The 16,165-nt window shown below is 50.7% G+C and overlaps 1 protein-coding gene across 1 annotated transcript in view; it reads right to left on the bottom strand.

Moving 5' to 3' along the window:
• The window catches only part of RELB (RELB proto-oncogene, NF-kB subunit), a 28,189-nt gene extending 14,135 nt beyond the window's left edge, over positions 1–14,054 (bottom strand). The window contains exons 1-4 of the mRNA XM_043900608.1: positions 13,748–14,054; positions 12,696–12,743; positions 8,674–8,682; positions 6,670–7,016 (exon numbers count right to left, since the gene is read on the bottom strand). Coding sequence (XP_043756543.1) covers positions 6,670–7,016; positions 8,674–8,682; positions 12,696–12,743; positions 13,748–14,054 — 711 coding nt within the window. The remainder of the gene's footprint in view (positions 1–6,669; positions 7,017–8,673; positions 8,683–12,695; positions 12,744–13,747) is intronic.
• Between the last annotated feature and the right edge of the window lie 2,111 nt (positions 14,055–16,165).

Genomic DNA, 16,165 nt, shown 5'->3' with positions numbered 1-16,165 from the left:
CAGAGGGCACAGGTTTGATCCCTGGTCAGGGAACTAAGGTCCCGACCACTGTGTAGCAGGGCAAAAAAAAGAAGAAGTTGGGGAAAATTTTGAGGCCACATTTAAAAGGTATGAGACATCATGTTATTCCAGATTTCCAGGTTCTCCTTTTAAAAAGGAAGTTATGACAACTGGGGTTGGAATTCTACTCAGTGGCCACATGGGGCAGCAGACAGATACCAGCCCCTTGAGATGGGGCCCAGACCCACTTGGTTTTCCTGGGTCACTCGCAGGGCCCTGCTGGCATCAGAGAACCTCTAAAGTGTGATATGAACGTGAAAAGTGAAAGGTGCTCAGTCGTGTCTGACTCTTTGCGACCCCATGGACTATGGAATTCTCTAGGCCAGAATATTGGAGTGGGTAGCCTTTCCCTTCTCCAGAGGATCTTCCCAACCCAGGGATCGAACCCAGGTCTCCTGCATTGCAAGCAGATTCTTTACCAGCTGAGCCACCAGGGAAAGTGAACATGTAAAGCTGGTGCCTATAAAATACAATGAACAGGTGTGTCTCAGTGGGCGAGTACTGCCCTCTAGAGGGTGTTTGTGATACTGGTGACAATTTTGGTGATGGAGACAGCAGGCAGTACACACAGCCAGAGATGCTACCCAGCCTGCAATACCAGGACAGACCCATACAAATCCTGTAAGACTTCTGAATATCCCGCCAGCATTCACATTGGTGACAAGCCTGTTTGAAAAATTCGGAAGCCAGAACCTCCTTCCATTTTACACATATAGCATTTTTCCCCCAGTGCCATAATGGTAAAGAATCTGCCTGCCAACGCAGGAGATCCCTGGGTCGGGTAACCTCCTGAAATAGGAAATGCAACCTGCTCCAGTATTCTTGCCTGGAAAATTCTGTGGACAGAGGAGACTGGTGGGCGACAGTCCATGGGGTCGAAAAGAGTCGGACACGACTGAGCGATTGAGCGCACACGCACACATTTTTTCCCCATAACTTTCAAATACACTGAAGTTTCAAAAACTGCAAGGACTATGTTAATTGACAGAGGACTGGATTTTATTTAGACTGAGAATTATTCATCACTTTGGTGGCTTTTTCTTCCCTCGCTATGCAGCTTGTGGGATCTTAATTCCCTGTCCAGCGACTGAACTGGTGCCCCTGCAGTGGAAGCATGCAGTCTTAACCACTGGACCATCAAGGAAGTGAGTCACTACCTGTTATGGGCTAAACTGCACGCTTCCAAAATTCATATATTGAAGCCCGAGCCCCAGGGAGACAGACCCTGTAAGTGCTGTGCTTAGTCGAGTCTGACTGTTTTGTGACCCCATGGACTATAGCCCTCCAGGCTCCTCTGTTCATGGGATTTTCCCCAGGCAAGAATATTGGAGTGGGTTGCCACTTTCTCCTCCAGGGGATCTTCCTGACCCAGGGATTGAACCCAAGTCTCTTGCATCTCCTGCATTGGCAGGTGGATTCTTTACCACTAGTACCACCTGGGAAGCCTTATAGCCTTTAGAGAGGTGAGTAAATTAATCAGCTCTCAGAGTGGAGACTACCCTGATTTCTCAGACAATAAAGAATCTGCCTGCAATTCAGGAGACCTAAGTTGGATCCCTGGGTTGGGAAGATCCCCTGGAGGAGAGAATGGCTAGCCCACTCCAGTATTTTTGCCTGGAAAATCCCACAGACAGAGGAGCCTTACGAGCTACAGTCCACAGGGTTGCAAAGACTCAGACACCACTGAGTGACTAACACTTTCACTTTCACTTAGGGTGGGGACTAATCCAATCTGCTCTTGGCCTTCTGTTCTGAAGTGAAAGTTGCTCAGTTATCTCCGACTCTTTGCAACCCTGTGGGCTGTAGCCCGCTGGGCTCCTCTGTTCATGGAATTCTCTAGGCAAGAATACTGGAGTGGGTTGCCATTCTACAAGAAGAGGTAATCAACCCTGAATATTCATTGGAAGGACTGATGCTGAAGCTGAAACTCCACTACTTTGGCCACCTGATGGAAAGAACTGACTCATTGGAAAAGACCCTGATGCTGGGGAAGATTGAAGGCAGGAGGAGAAAGGGATGACAGAAGATGAGATGGTTGGATGGCATCACTGACTCAATGGACATGAGTTTGAGCAAACTCCAGGAGATGGTGAAGGACAAGGAAGCCTGGCATGCTGCAGTCCATGGGGTCACAAACAGTCAGACACAACTGAGTGACTGAACAAGAAGAGGTAATTTGGATGCACAAAGAGACACCAGTGTGGACAAAAAGGAGAGACCAAGTGAGGACAGAGAGAAGGCGGCCATCTGCAAGCCTAGGAGAGAGGCCTCAGAGGAAACCAACCCTGCTGATAGCTCAGTTTTGGCCTTCCCGCCTCCAGAATCATGAGACAATAAATTCCTGTGGTTCAAGGCAACCAGTCTGTGGGATTTTGTGAGGGCAGCTGGAGCTTAGTATAAACCACCTTAACTGCAGGATCCGATTCAGCATCAGATATTAGGACAAACTGCCACTCCACGTGCCAGGATGTCAGACTCTAAGAGGACCACAGCCTCACCACTGGGGTATTCCTGCCAAAATTAATAACCTGATCTAACCTGGAAACAGCCAATAAATCCAGAATGTGACACATACAACAAAACACCTTCCCTGGTGGTCCAGTGGCTAAGACTCCGCACTTCCCAATGCAGGGGGCCCAGGTTTGATCGCTGGTCAGGGACCTAGATCCCACATGCTGCAACTAAGAGTCCACATGCCATAACTAAAAAAGTCCCTCATGAGGCAACTAAAGAGACTGCACACTGCAGTGAAGATCGAAGATTCCTCGGGCCACGACTAAGACGGAGCATAGCCAAATAAGCAAAAACAACAACAAAACTACACCTTTTCTGTCCTCCATAAATGTCCCCATCCCAAAACTCAAAGGCAGCCTGAGGAACAAACCCAGGTCAAAGGACACCGAAGATGCCTGTCTTTATTTCTTGAGAATTTTGGAGGCTGGAAGTCCAAGATCAAGGTGCCAGCACGGCTGGGTTCTGGTGAGGGCCTCTTTTGGGTGCAGGCTCTGTCACCGTGTCCTCAGATGGGGGAAGGGCTGAGGGCGTGCTCTGGGACCTCATTTATAAGGGCACTGATCTCAAAGGCCTCACCTCCTACTACCATCACCTTCAGAGTTGCGTGTGCTCAGTCGTGTCCAACTCTTTGGGACCCCATGGACTGTAGCCCGCCAGGCTCCTCTCTCCATGGGATTTTCTCAGGCAAGAATACTGGAGCGGGTTGCCATTTCCTACTCCAACTTTTGGAGTTAGGGTTTGAATGTATGAATTGAGAGGGTACACAAACATTTAGACCTGACAACTAAAGGCAGGACTGGACTAGACCAGATATTAAACAAGTGGACCAAAGAAAAAAAAGTATAAAGGATATCTGGGGTCAGTGGGATCAATAGACTATGGACTTAACCTTAGACGATATCATTGCATGAATATTACATTTCTAGTACGTGATAACAGAGTTGTCATTATACAGGTTCTACCTTGCAGAAAAAAGTCATGGCTTTTGAGAGATACAGGCAGAAACATTTTGAGTGAAGTATCATATCTCCAACTCACTTTCAAATTGCCCTCTATAAATGTCTATATAAAGAGAGAGGCAAGGGTGGGTGAGAGGGAGGCTGAAGAGGGAGGGGATATATATACAGTTACGACTGATTCACACTGTTGTACAGCAAAAACCAACATAACATTGTAAAGCAATTATCTTCCAATTAAATAAATAAGGAGAGAGGCATTGAGGGAGAGGAGACGCAAACATCTCACACACAGAAGCCGGCACCAGGATGGGGATCAGAAAAGGCAACCCTGAGGTGGGCTGAGGCCTCACAGGTAAATAGGGGGTGACTGACTACGCCAAAGCCTTTGACTGTGTGGATCACAACAAACTGTGGAAAATTCTGAAAGAGATGGGAATACCAGACCACTTGACCTGCCTCCTGAGAAATCTGTATGCAGGTCAACAAGCAACAGTTAGAACTGGACATGGAACAACAGACTGGTTCCAAACTGGGAAAGGAGTATGTCAAGGCTGTATATTGTCACCCTGTTTATTTAAGTTATATGCAGAGTACATCATGAGAACTGCTGGACTGGATGAAGCACAAGCTGGAATCAAGATTGCCGGGAGAAATATCAATAACCTCAGATATGCAGATGACACCACACTTATGGCAGAAAGTGAAGAACTAAAGAGTCTCTTGATGAAAGTGAAAGAGGAGAGTGAAAAAGTTGGCTTAAAGCTCAACATTCAGACAACTAAGATCATGGCATCTGGTCCCATCACTTCATGGCAAATAGATGGGGAAACAGTGAGAGACTATTTTTGGGGGCTCCAAAATCACTGCAGATGGTGACTGAAATTAAAAGATGCCTGCTCCTTGGAAGAAAAGTTATGACCAACCTGGATAGCATACTAAAAAGCAGAGACATTACTTTGCCAACAAAGGTCCATCTAGTCAAAGCTATGGTTTTTCTAGTAGTCATGTATGGATGTGAGAGTTGGACTATAAAGAAAGCTGAGTGCTGAAGAATTGATGCTTTTGAATTGTGGTGTTGGAGAAGAGTCTTGAGAGTCCCTTGGACAGCAAGGAGATCCAGGAAATCAATCCTGAATATTCATTGGAAGGACTGATGCTGAAGCTGAAACTCCAATACTTTGGCCCCCTCATGTGAAGAACTGACTCATTTGAAAAGACCCTGATGCTGGGAAAGATTGAAGGCAGGAGGAGAAGGGGACGAGAGAGGATGAGATGGTTGGATGGCATCACCAACTCAATGGACATGAGTTTGAGTAAACTCCGTGAGTTGGTGACGGACAGGGAGGCCTGGCGTGCTGCAGTCCATGGGGTCGCAAAGAGTCGGACAGGACTGAGTGACTGAACTGAACTCAAGGCTGCAGGTGGAAAGCATTTCAGGCAGGAGGAACAGCAGAGGCGAAGGTGTGATGACTGGATGGTGGGGAGTGAGGGCTCCAGGTGGGAGTGGGCAGCAGAAGCCGGACCAGGAAAGGACTTAGAGGGACTTCCCTGGTGGTCCAGTGACTAAGACTTCATGCTCCCAATGCAGGAGGCCTTGGGTTCCATCCCTGGTCAAGGAAATAGATCCGACATGCCACAACTAAGATGGAAGATCCCACGTGCTGCAACTAAGACCCAACACAGTTAAATAATTAAATAAATCTTTTTTTTAAAAAGAAATAAGCAAAGGTCTTAAGAGGCCCCGGGGAGGCTCTTCCCCAGGAGGATCTTGGGCCTCCTCCTGAGGGCACTCGGGAGACCAAGGAGGATTCTAAGCAGGAGAGAGGAGCAGATGTGTAATTTACCAGCACCCCTCTGGCTGCCTCACCGAAGAGGGGAGGGAAATCTGCAGGGGACTGAGAGCTGGTCACCAGGCAGGAAGCTGGAGGTCAGGGAGCAGCTGGGCCTAGATCCGGGGCGAGTGGGATGGTGAGGACACAATTCAGGGTCCACGGACACTTGGGGCAAAGATCCAGAAATACAAGAAGGCTCCGTATTGGAGAGGCATGAAGCACCAGCCCTCTCAGACATCACTGGGAGAGACAGTCATGGGTGCAACCCCCAAGGAGGGCAACTTGGCAACAGCTGTCAAGTTGCCTTTGATGGGCAATCCCACTTCCAGAAGTTTGGGGATTTTATTTTACTTTTTTTTTGCCATGCCACACAGTTTGCAGAATCCTAGTTCCCCAACAAGGGATTGAACCTTGGGCCCTCAGGAATGAAAGCAGAGTCCTAACCCCTGGACCACTAGAGAAGTCCCTATTATCAGGTTTTGTAGAGAAGGCACAGCGTGACTGAGTAACCTGCCCGAGGCAGCAGAGCTAGCAGATGGTGGAAGCAGGATTCGAACTCAAACACTCTGATTCTTACCAAGAACCAAGAGGCTACACTGCCTTTACAGCAATAATAATTTTGATCAATACTGTCATATTGCCAGGAAGAAGGTCTTTCTTTGAAAACTCTTTAAATTTAATGCCAAGTAACAGTGGTATCCGGAGAAGGGAATGGCAACCCACTTCAGTATTCTTGCCTGGAGGATTCCATGGACAGAGGAGCCTGGCGGGTTACAGTCCATGGGGTTGCAGAGTTGGACATGACTGAGCACGACTAACACACACACACACACACACACACACACACACACCCCAGTGGTATCATCCACCCCAAAAGTAGCAACAACAGTAATAATAACCACCATAGGGACTTCTCCCTTGGCGCAGGGGATAAGAATCTGCCTGCCAATGCAGGGGACAGGGGTTCAACCTCTGGTCTGCAAAGATCCCACATGCTGTGGAGCAACTGAGTCCAAGGGCCTAGAGCCCCTGCTCTGCAACAAGAGAGGCCACCTCAATGAGAAGCCGGCACCACAACTAGAGAGTAGCCCCCACGCTCGGCAACTAGGGAAAGCCCACTGCAACGAAGACCCAGTGCAGCCAAAAATAAAGAAATAAATGAAAAATTTAAAACAATCATCATCATCATAAAAATGCACGAATAAAGAAATACGCGCATGTGACTCCTGGGGGCAAGAGAATCGCGAGTCCCCACCCCACGCCCCGCCTCCCCCCACTCCTGGTGCCCATCTCCCTCTGCCTACCTCGATGGCGGGCAGCGTCTTGCTGGCTTCCGTGCTGCTCTCTCCGAGGATGCTGCCGGCCGAGCGGCCCTCGCACTCGTAGCGGAAGCGCATGCCGCGCTGCTTGGGCTGCTCGGTGATGACCAGGTGCGGCCGCGGCCCGGCGCCCGGGGCCGGGGGCACCAGCCGGCCCAGGGTGCAGCCCCAGGGCGGCGGTGTGGCCGGGGCAGGGGGCGCCGCGGGGCCCAGGGTGACGGTGCTCAGGGAGGCCGCCCCGCGAGATACCAGGCGCGGCAGCCCCTCGCCCGGGCCGGGCTGCGCCCCCTCCAAGCCGAAGCCGTTCTCCTTGATGTACTCGTCGATGATCTCTGCGGGAGAAGCCAAAACTGGGGGTGACGCTGATTGTTAAAAGAAAACGCTTGTTTAATCCCCTGACTTTTGCCACCCTCTCCATTTCCTGTTCATTCATTTCTTCAAGACAGATTTCTTGTGGGCTTCACACACAGAGAGTAGGGGCTTCAGCTCTTAACACACAAAAAAGCCCCTGCCATCCTTGCAAACAGACCCCCAGCATCCCCAGTTCTTAAGGCCCTGGGGGTCGGCTGGTTTCTCCTTCTCCTGCACGCTCATGTCCACTCGCCTCCAAAACAGCTCCTGCACCCACGCCTCCATGACCTCTCACCTGGATCAAGGTAAGACCAAGTCACAGGCATCCCTGCCTCCATCTTGCCCCATTTAATAACAACACGAATAACAGCCGCTCTGCCGAAGCTTCGTATCAGAAAGGAGCATCACCATCCAATGATCAAGCTGGAAGGATGCCATGTTTGTCAGCGGCTCAGGATCCCACATCCACTAGGTCTAATCCATGAACTTCTCCTGCATGTGTGTGTGTGCGTGCTAAGTCGCTTTAGTCTCGTCTGACTCTTTGTGACGCTATGGACTGTAGCCTGCCAGGCTCCTCTGTCCATGGGATTTCCCAGGTAAGAATACCGGAGTGAGTTGCCACTTTCTCCTCCAGGGGATCTTCCTGACCCAGGGATCAAACCCACGTCTCCTGCATCTCCTGCATTGGCAGAAGGATTCTTTACCACTAGCACCACCTGGAACTCTCTCTCCTGCCTCTCCCTCAAATATACATGTATAATCCCACCACTTCTCCCACCCCCGCTGCCTCCTCCCTGGGCCGCCCTCCATCCTTTTCCATCTGATCACTGCTCCTGGTCCCCACCTCCCTCTTCCAGTCTATCCGCCACTCATCGCCGGAGGGATCTGATATCAGACCCTGTCCCCATGTGCACAGAAACCTCCAGTGGCTCCCATCTCCCCAAGAGTCAGTCACCACCTTCCCCATATAAAGCTCTCCCCAGACTCCATTCATCTCAGGAAAACAAGACAACCCCTGGCCTTGGCCACAGAATCCTGGCTGTCCTGGGCCTCTGGCCTCCCATTGCCCCCTCTCACCACGTTCTGGTCTCTTTTCTGTTGCACCCACCAAGCCCGGCCCTCTTCAGGGTGTTGTACTGGTTCCTCCATCTGCCTGGTCCCCCTATTTGAACCATTCTGGTTCCTTCTTGTCCTTCCAGTCTCAGTTCACCTCTTCAGAAAGGCCTGATCTAATGTATTTTCCCCAGGCCCTTTCCTGTTTATCTCCTTCACAAGCCTTAGCCCAATCTAACATTGTTTTGTTCTTTATTCCTTTTCCCTCGGTCTCCGCCACTAGAGTATCAGCTCCAAGAGGGCAGAGGCTTCGCTTCAGGGCTGAATCCACAGCTCGTGCTCCATACAGGGCACTCAAGGAATGAACAATGGTCATAGTAATAGTAACTAATATTAAAGGCAGCTGGCATATGCTGAATTTTCACAAGCGCTGCTAATTACCCTGGGAGCACATGACTGTTAAAATCCCCCAGCAGTCCCAGAAGTCACACCGTAACCTCCTCATCAACAAGGAAGGCCAAGATCCCCCTCAGTGAGCACCTGGGACTCTTTAGCCTCCCCCCTAGACCGCCCTGTGATACTTACCCAGTTCATCTGTGGAAGGAAGAGAAAGAGAAAGGTAAGAAAGGTGAGGTCCAGAAAGTTCAAGACTTTCATGTTTTAAGATAGAACCCCCCCCAACCCCCTCCCCTCCTGGAACCCTTCCCTCTTCCTCCATCCTAGGAAATCCTGGGATGTTAAGCCCCAACCCCCATCTCTCGCTCCTGGCCTACTTTCCCTTCAGCTCCCAATGTTGGGGTCCTAGGGTTAGCCTACCCTCAAATACCTCCCCTCAAAACATTTAGACCAGGGATTATGAAGCATTTTTGAAAACCTGATGAAAAGTCAAGGGTTTTATCATGAGGGGAAAAAAAAGGGGACACCTAAGATTCTAAACAAGGGAAATCCCTAGAGGTTTGGTCATTAGGACTCTGTGCTTTCACTACCAAGGGCCCAGGTTTGATCCCTGGCTGGGGAACTAAGATCCCACAAGCTCTACAGCTCAGCCAAATAACAAAAAAAAGATTCTAAACAAAATGTGAGGTTGTACCCCTCCCTAAAGCCCACCCGAGACCCCAAGATATCACTTGCTGGTGTCTGAAGCTCCAGGGAGGCTGATCCTCCACCCCAAGCAACCACCTGCTCTGCATCCCATGCTGGTCCCCGAGCAGTGCCCACCCAGGATCCGGGATTCACCCCTTCTCCCTAAGGAGGGAATAACAGCAATGCTGGGGAAGCCCCTTATCACCTCCTCAGGAAAGCTCAGCCCTGGAAGGGACCATGGAGGATTGAAACCAACCTCCCACCATTCCACAGACGTAAAACAACGGGAGCCCAGAGGGAGCAAGCAAGCCTGGAGGGTCACACAGCCAGGGAGGGCAGGCGGGGTCCAGGTGCCCCATCCACGGTTGCCTGTGCTGGCGACTGGCGACTGGATTATCGCCGAGCTGCTCGGCTGCCAGATCTGTCCTCCTCCTCCACTCTCCGGGAGTGGCTCCCGGCAGCCAGACCTTTGCTCCTTGGAAAGCAAGCAGTCTTCCTACACTTCTTATCTCACGTGATCTGTGAAGTCAGCAGGGTGAGGAAGACACCCCCACTTGATAGATGTGGACACTGAGGCTGGGAGAGAGGAGGGGACATGCTGTCGGTCAGTGGCAGGGCCAACATCAAGTCACTTCAACTTGGAAACACCTTCTCAGGCGTCTGTGCTGGATGACCAGGGGCTCTAAAGATGACTTAGCCTGTGTCCGAGCCCTCAAAGAGCTCCCAGGCTGCAAGGGGAAACTGAGGCCCGGGCAACTTTGACTGAAGCTCTGGACTGCTTCAGTTCAAATCCTGGCTCCACTCCTTGCTATGTGCTAATGTGGCCTTGAGCCCATTACTTAATTTTTTTTTTTTGTAGTTTAGAATTTGGGATGTTTTAGTTGTGGCATGTGAACTCTTAGTTGTGGCATGTAGGATCTAGTTCCCTGACCAGGGGTGGAACCCGGACCCCCTGCATTGGGAGTGCAGAGTCTTAGCCACTGGACCACCAGTGAAGTGAAAGTCACTCAGTCGTGTCCGACTCTTTGTGACCCCATGGACTATACAGTCCATGGAATTCTCTAGGCCAGAACACTGGAGTGGGTAGCCTTTTCCTTCTCCAGGGGAAGTCCCTTAACCTCTTTTTGTGCCTTGGTTTCTTCATTTATAAAGTGGACATAATAATAATGCCCCTCTTGTGGGGCTGTTGTGAAAATTAAATGAGCTGATATACAGGGAGCACTTAGAACTGCCATAATAGTAGGTGATACATAAATGCTGGCTATTGTTGGGTAAGGAGTCAGAGACATTATTTTATGAATTTGGGAAAATTGCTTCTAGCAGCAGAAGTTTGTCTGTCTATAAAATGGGGAGGTTGGAAGACATCATATCAGAGTATCAGGTGTGGAGTCACACAGATGTCAGTTTGAATCCCAGCTGTCACTTGCTGGCTGTGTTGCCTTGGGCAAGTTGCCTAACTTCTCTGAGCCTTCTTCTCTATAAAATGAGCTGATATATCTCAGGCATTAGCATGAGGATTTAGAAGCACACTGGGAAATTGCTTAGTATAGGGTCTGAACACTTCAGGCCCTTCATAAAGCTTAGTTATTAGTTTTTTAAAATTGTTATTATCTAAAATCATCTTTCAGTCAGGGTCTTATTCAGGGTCTGCTCAACCTACCCCCTGCCCCCACCTCCTACCCAAACTTGCCACCATTCAGGGGCAGTCACTTGAGCACATCTGAGCAGCTGTCTTTCTCACCACTTGCCTCGGGGCCTTTGCACAGGTTAGTCTCTGCCAGAATGCCCTTCCTTCAGTTCTTTGTATGCCTCCTTCTCCACTTGCAGGTCCCCATTCCAATGTCACCTCCTAGATAGGTCTTCCCTGACTACTTTATCCAAGGTAACCCCCAGAACCCCCACTCCAGTCACTCATAGTTAGGTGCCTTGGTTTTATCATTTTCATGACACTCGTTAGGATTTGACATGACCTTATATTACAGTGACTCACATCAGTCTCCTGTAGACTGTGAGCACCAGAGAGGAGGAAACACGTCTGCCCTTCCCCACTATACCCAGGGCCCAGTATGTATCTGGTTCATCAAAACGAGGGAAAATTTCCCTCCATCTCAGTTCTCCCATCCCCACCTTGCTATTTAGGTGTCACTGATCCCAAGATTTGTTTATAACCTTTATCACATTTTACAGTCCTACAGTTAATTCATTGTGTACCTAGCTGCCTCCACGTCTAGGTAGGGAACCCTGTGAGGGCACAGCCAGGGTTATCTCAGTTATTGCTGAGTCCTCAGCACTGCCCAGCACAGGGCCAGGTAAGGAATAGGCACTCAATAAATATTTATCGAATGGATTATGGCAAAAATTACTCTTAATTGAAACCAAAGATCTAGGTCTTGGGTCAGAAAAATCTCAGCCTTGTTCCTGCCCAGACGCAGTGCTTGGCAGGACCTGTTTCCAGTGCAGCTCCCACCTTTCAGAATCTCCCACTCAGAGATCTGTTAGAGAACCCACAGGCCCTCCTCCACAGCCATGCCAGCACTTCTGGGGTCCATCCCAAGATTCTACCTCCAGAGAGAGGTTCAGACCCAGCCCTCGGGGGCCTCTGAGTTTTCACGGCGGCAGAATTCAATCCCTGACCTGCAAATTCCAGCACATTTATGAGAAAGGATGTCATCCTTTGGCCATGGTTCTGTATTTCCTTGGTCAGCGCTGTATATGGTGTGTGTGTGTGGGTTTTTTTTTTTTTTTTTTTGCCGCATAACACGTGGGATCTTAATTGCTCAACCAGGGATCAAACCCACGCCCCCTGCAGTGGAACCGTGGAGTCTCAACCACTGTACCACCAGGGAAGTCCCATGAATTTTGGATGGCACTGAATGAAGGGCATTATAGACTAGTGGTTCTCAGCATCTCTTGAGATCTTGCTAAAAATGCACATTTCCAGAGCTCATCCTGGACCCACTGAATCAGAAATTCTGGAGGTGGAGCCCAAAGATTTGTTTTTAACAGCTCTCTGGGTGATCCTTAAATGTGTGCCAGATATTGCTTTGATACTGTCATTGTTTTAATACTGAACTGTTTAGCTGTATCAACTCATTGACTCATCTTGGTCCCTCTAAAAGGGAGGCATTGATATTATGCCCATTCTTCAGATGAGAAAAACTGAGGCCCAGGGAGGGGAAATGACTTGCAGACATTCACACAGTGAAGGGGTGGTGGCACCAGTATATAATTATTGCCCTCTGCACTATGATAGTGAATCTCTAAAGAGGACTCCTCTTAGAAAGAGAGTAAGTGGTTAGTTATACTTGCCCAGCTCCTTATCACCTGGGAGGTAGGGGCATCTGGGGACCCCCATCTCAACGGGCAGGGAGGGACACAGGCTGAGGAAAGCTGAGGTGGACCTCCGCAATCCCCTGCGCCCCCCCCTCCCCCCCAGATAGAGGCATGCACAAAGCCACCTCCATAGGATTCCCTCTGCCCGTCCTGAGTGTGCAGACGGGCAGCAACTGTGGAGGGCTGCTCACCCGTGGTCCTGGAAACGGCGAGAGAGAGCGAGGAGAGGTCAGCGGACCCTGCAGGGAAGGAGGCATGTTTCAGGAGGTGATGAAGATGCGGCGGGAAAACCAGAGAATCTTCCAAGCCTCACCCCGTTCCTCTCCTGGCACCGCCTCTTTGGGTCAGGCCCCTCACCCTTAGCTTGCCTGGTCTGGCCTTACTTACTTCCTTAACTCGTGGACAGGTTCTCTACTTTCTCTGTCACCCCACCCTTCGTCACACTCAGACCCTCCCTGCTCCTTCTCTCCGTTAAGAAGGCTGAGAAGGGCCTGAAGGAGCCCTTATCAACCTCAGTTAAAAAAGCCCCCACGCCCTCCCTTATTTCAGGGTCAGACCCTACCCTTCACTTTTCCAGTGTCAAGCCAGTCCTCTTCTCCCTCTCAGACCCTGCCACTTCTCTCCTGAGACAAGCCCCACCTCCTCTTTCTTCTCTAAGACCCAGCCCTCTTTTTTTCAGAACAGGCCCTACCCCTTCTCTCTCCGCCAGAGTCAGGCCCCGCCCCTTCTCCCTATCCGAGTCTGTCCCCGCCCCCTTATCACCGTAAGCCCCGCCTTTTACTCTGAATAGGCGAGAGCTTGCTTCCTTCTTTGCGTTAGGCCCCGCCCCCTTATCGCACTAATCTTAGACCCCGCCCCCTTCTGGGAGCCAGGCCCCTCCTTTTTCTCCCTGTCTGCGTCTGGCCACGCCCAATCCCTCAGGAACGGCTTCCGCTCCTCCTTCTTCGAGTCAGGCCCCGCCCCCCCCTCTGTCGTCGGGTCCCGCCCCCTTCTTTGCCTCAGGGTCAGGCCCCGCCCCCTTCTCACTCCGTAGTGGGACGCCTCTCTCTTACCTTGGACCGGACCCGGTCACCATCCTCTGCCTCCCTCCTTCCCTTTGATATAGTGTCCCTCAGAACCCTCACACTCTCCCCGCAAAACCCCTGGACTCCTGTAGGAACTCCCAGACTACTCCGGGACCCCCAGAACTCCCGCGTCTCCAGTCCCGCCCCAGACTCCTCTCCTGATTCCTGACCCCGCTTACCCAAGGGCCCGAGCTCCGGCGCAGCGGACGATCTGGCGACGCGGCGACTCGGCATGGCCCAACCAGTGGGGACTGACGGCCCGGAGGCCAGCCCAGACCAAAACACACACACGCGGGCGGGCAGAGCGGCCAGGTGGCACGGTCTGGCGGACGATCGCGGGTCGGGAGAGCGGCGCAGGGGCTGGGGCCTCAAGCCGGGCTGGACGCGCGGCGCCCGGGGAAGCGGGGGGCGCCGGGCCGGGCCGGGCGGGCGGCGGGCGGGGGCGGGGCGGCGGAATTCCCCGGCGCCGCCGGCCTGCGCGTTCATTGGCCCGCACCCCGTCGTTACGTCACGCCAGGGGAACGGGAAAACCCCCACGCGTCACGTGGCTTCGGGGGCGGGGCCGGCCGGGAAGAGGAGGCTGGGCGCACCGGAGGGGCCCGACCAGCGACGATGCCCATTACCCAGGCCGAGACCACTGAGTCCGCTTGTAGCCACTACCTAACCTACCCATGCAGCAAATTAGGAAACTGAGACCTGCCTCCCCAAGTCTGCCAAACGGCCTTGACCTGTTTCTGTGGCTGGAAGGGAAGCTTCGGGATCAGGAGGTTACCAGGGCTCTATAGCTGCCCTGATGATAATCTTTTCGAAACTTCCATGGTCTCTCTACACCTCAGTTCCTTCAACTGAGTCAATCGTTGAAGGTACTTAAACATTTAAAGCTAGGGTGTCAACTCTAGGATTTGTCTGTTTTCTTCCTTGCTGTATCCCCAGCACCTAGAACAGCACCTGAAAAACAGTAGGTGCCCAATAAATGTTTACTGAATGAATGGATGGATGTTTCATTCCTCCCCACAGCTCCCTTAGGTTTTCTAACAGCCCACAACACTTTCAGCTCAAAGGCTCAATAACTGTCTGGGAACGATAACAGCACAGACCCTAGGGTTCATGAGTTGAGTGCCTGATCCCTGGGCTTACCTGGGGGCCTCACCAATGCCTCACACTTTGCACCAGCATCAGAGAAAGGTGATATAATTGGGGCTAATGCAGAGAAGAGGAGATTGAAGCTCAAAGAGGGGCAGCCAGTTGGTTAGATCATATGTCTTAAGCCTATTTATTAGGTCACAGCTTGGACACCAAGCACCCTCAGGTCAGAGCCCAGGTTTGACATCCTGTGTCTGCTTGTAAAAATTTTGAGTGTTCCACCTCTTCTCTTCATGGCCCACATGGACTCACTGATTCAGTCGACATACACTTATTGAGCACCTGCTGTGTGCCAGAGCCTGCACTGGGTACCAGGGCACCCAAGCCAGCCCTGGAACTGCTCATGGGAGGCAGGAGAGTCCACTGTAGTTCTCAAGGTGTGGCCTTAAGCCTTCTGGTGATATGAAGTCAGCTTAAGTTGGAGTACTGCTATAAAGCCAAATAGGGAGCAGACATTTTCTGCAATGGGCTGGATAGCAAATTTGTTCTGCTTTAGGCTGAGGTTCAGGCGTCTCAAAACTCCACTTTGCCATAGCACAAAAGCCACTGAAGACCATACAGAAACAATGAATATGACTATGCTCCAATAAAATATTATATTATAGCCACTACAATTTGAATTTTAACTTTCATGTGAAACAACGTATTATTGAGATTTTTCTCCAACCACTTAAAACATGTCAAAATTACAGAAAAATTGGAAAATGCTATTTTGGGCCTGCAGGCTGTAGTTTGCATATGACAAGGGCATTGCTAGAAAGGCTGTGATTTGAAGGTTCAGAATCAGGCTGCCCAAGTTCCAATCCTAGGTCTCCCACTTCCTAGGAGATCTTAGGAAACTGACTTCATCTCCCTGAGCCTCGGTACCCCCTTCTGTAAAATGGGTCTAATAATATGATGGTTGTGAGAATTAAATACTAACAATAGTTGACACTTGTATAGAGCTCTTCCATGTGCTAGGCGCTGTTCTAGCACTTTGGACAAATTAACTTCTCTGAGTTTTCAGTTTTCTCATCTCTTGTGAACTATGACTAACAAGAGTTATGGCACACAGGGTAATAGTACCAGGCACTCTTCCAAAAGCTGGGGACACAGCAAGCAACACAATAGTTTTAAAAAGCCCCTGCCATCATGGCACTGAAATCCAAGCTGGGGGAGAGACAGCTGGAAAAGAGGTAAGCAAATACATGTCTGATGGGGATGGCGGTTATTACAGAAGATTAAAGCAGGATACAAGGATTGAGTATGAGGATAACATTTGGGTTTGGAAGTTCAGGAAGGGTCTGAGATGACATCTGATCAGATACCTGAAATGGTGAAGGATCCATGTGGATGTCTAGGTGAGTGTTCAAGGCACAAGGAACGGCAAATGCAAAGGCCCTGAGGTGGGAACACGCATGGCATGTTCAGAGAATAGCAAGGACGTGAGGGATTGCTGGGGAAGCAGTGGAGAT

Source organism: Cervus elaphus, chromosome 4 (assembly GCF_910594005.1).
Source record: "Cervus elaphus chromosome 4, mCerEla1.1, whole genome shotgun sequence".
NCBI lineage: Eukaryota > Metazoa > Chordata > Mammalia > Artiodactyla > Cervidae > Cervus > Cervus elaphus.
The sequence above is the reverse complement of the archived record's forward strand: the minus strand, read 5'-3'. Positions and strand labels throughout refer to the sequence as shown.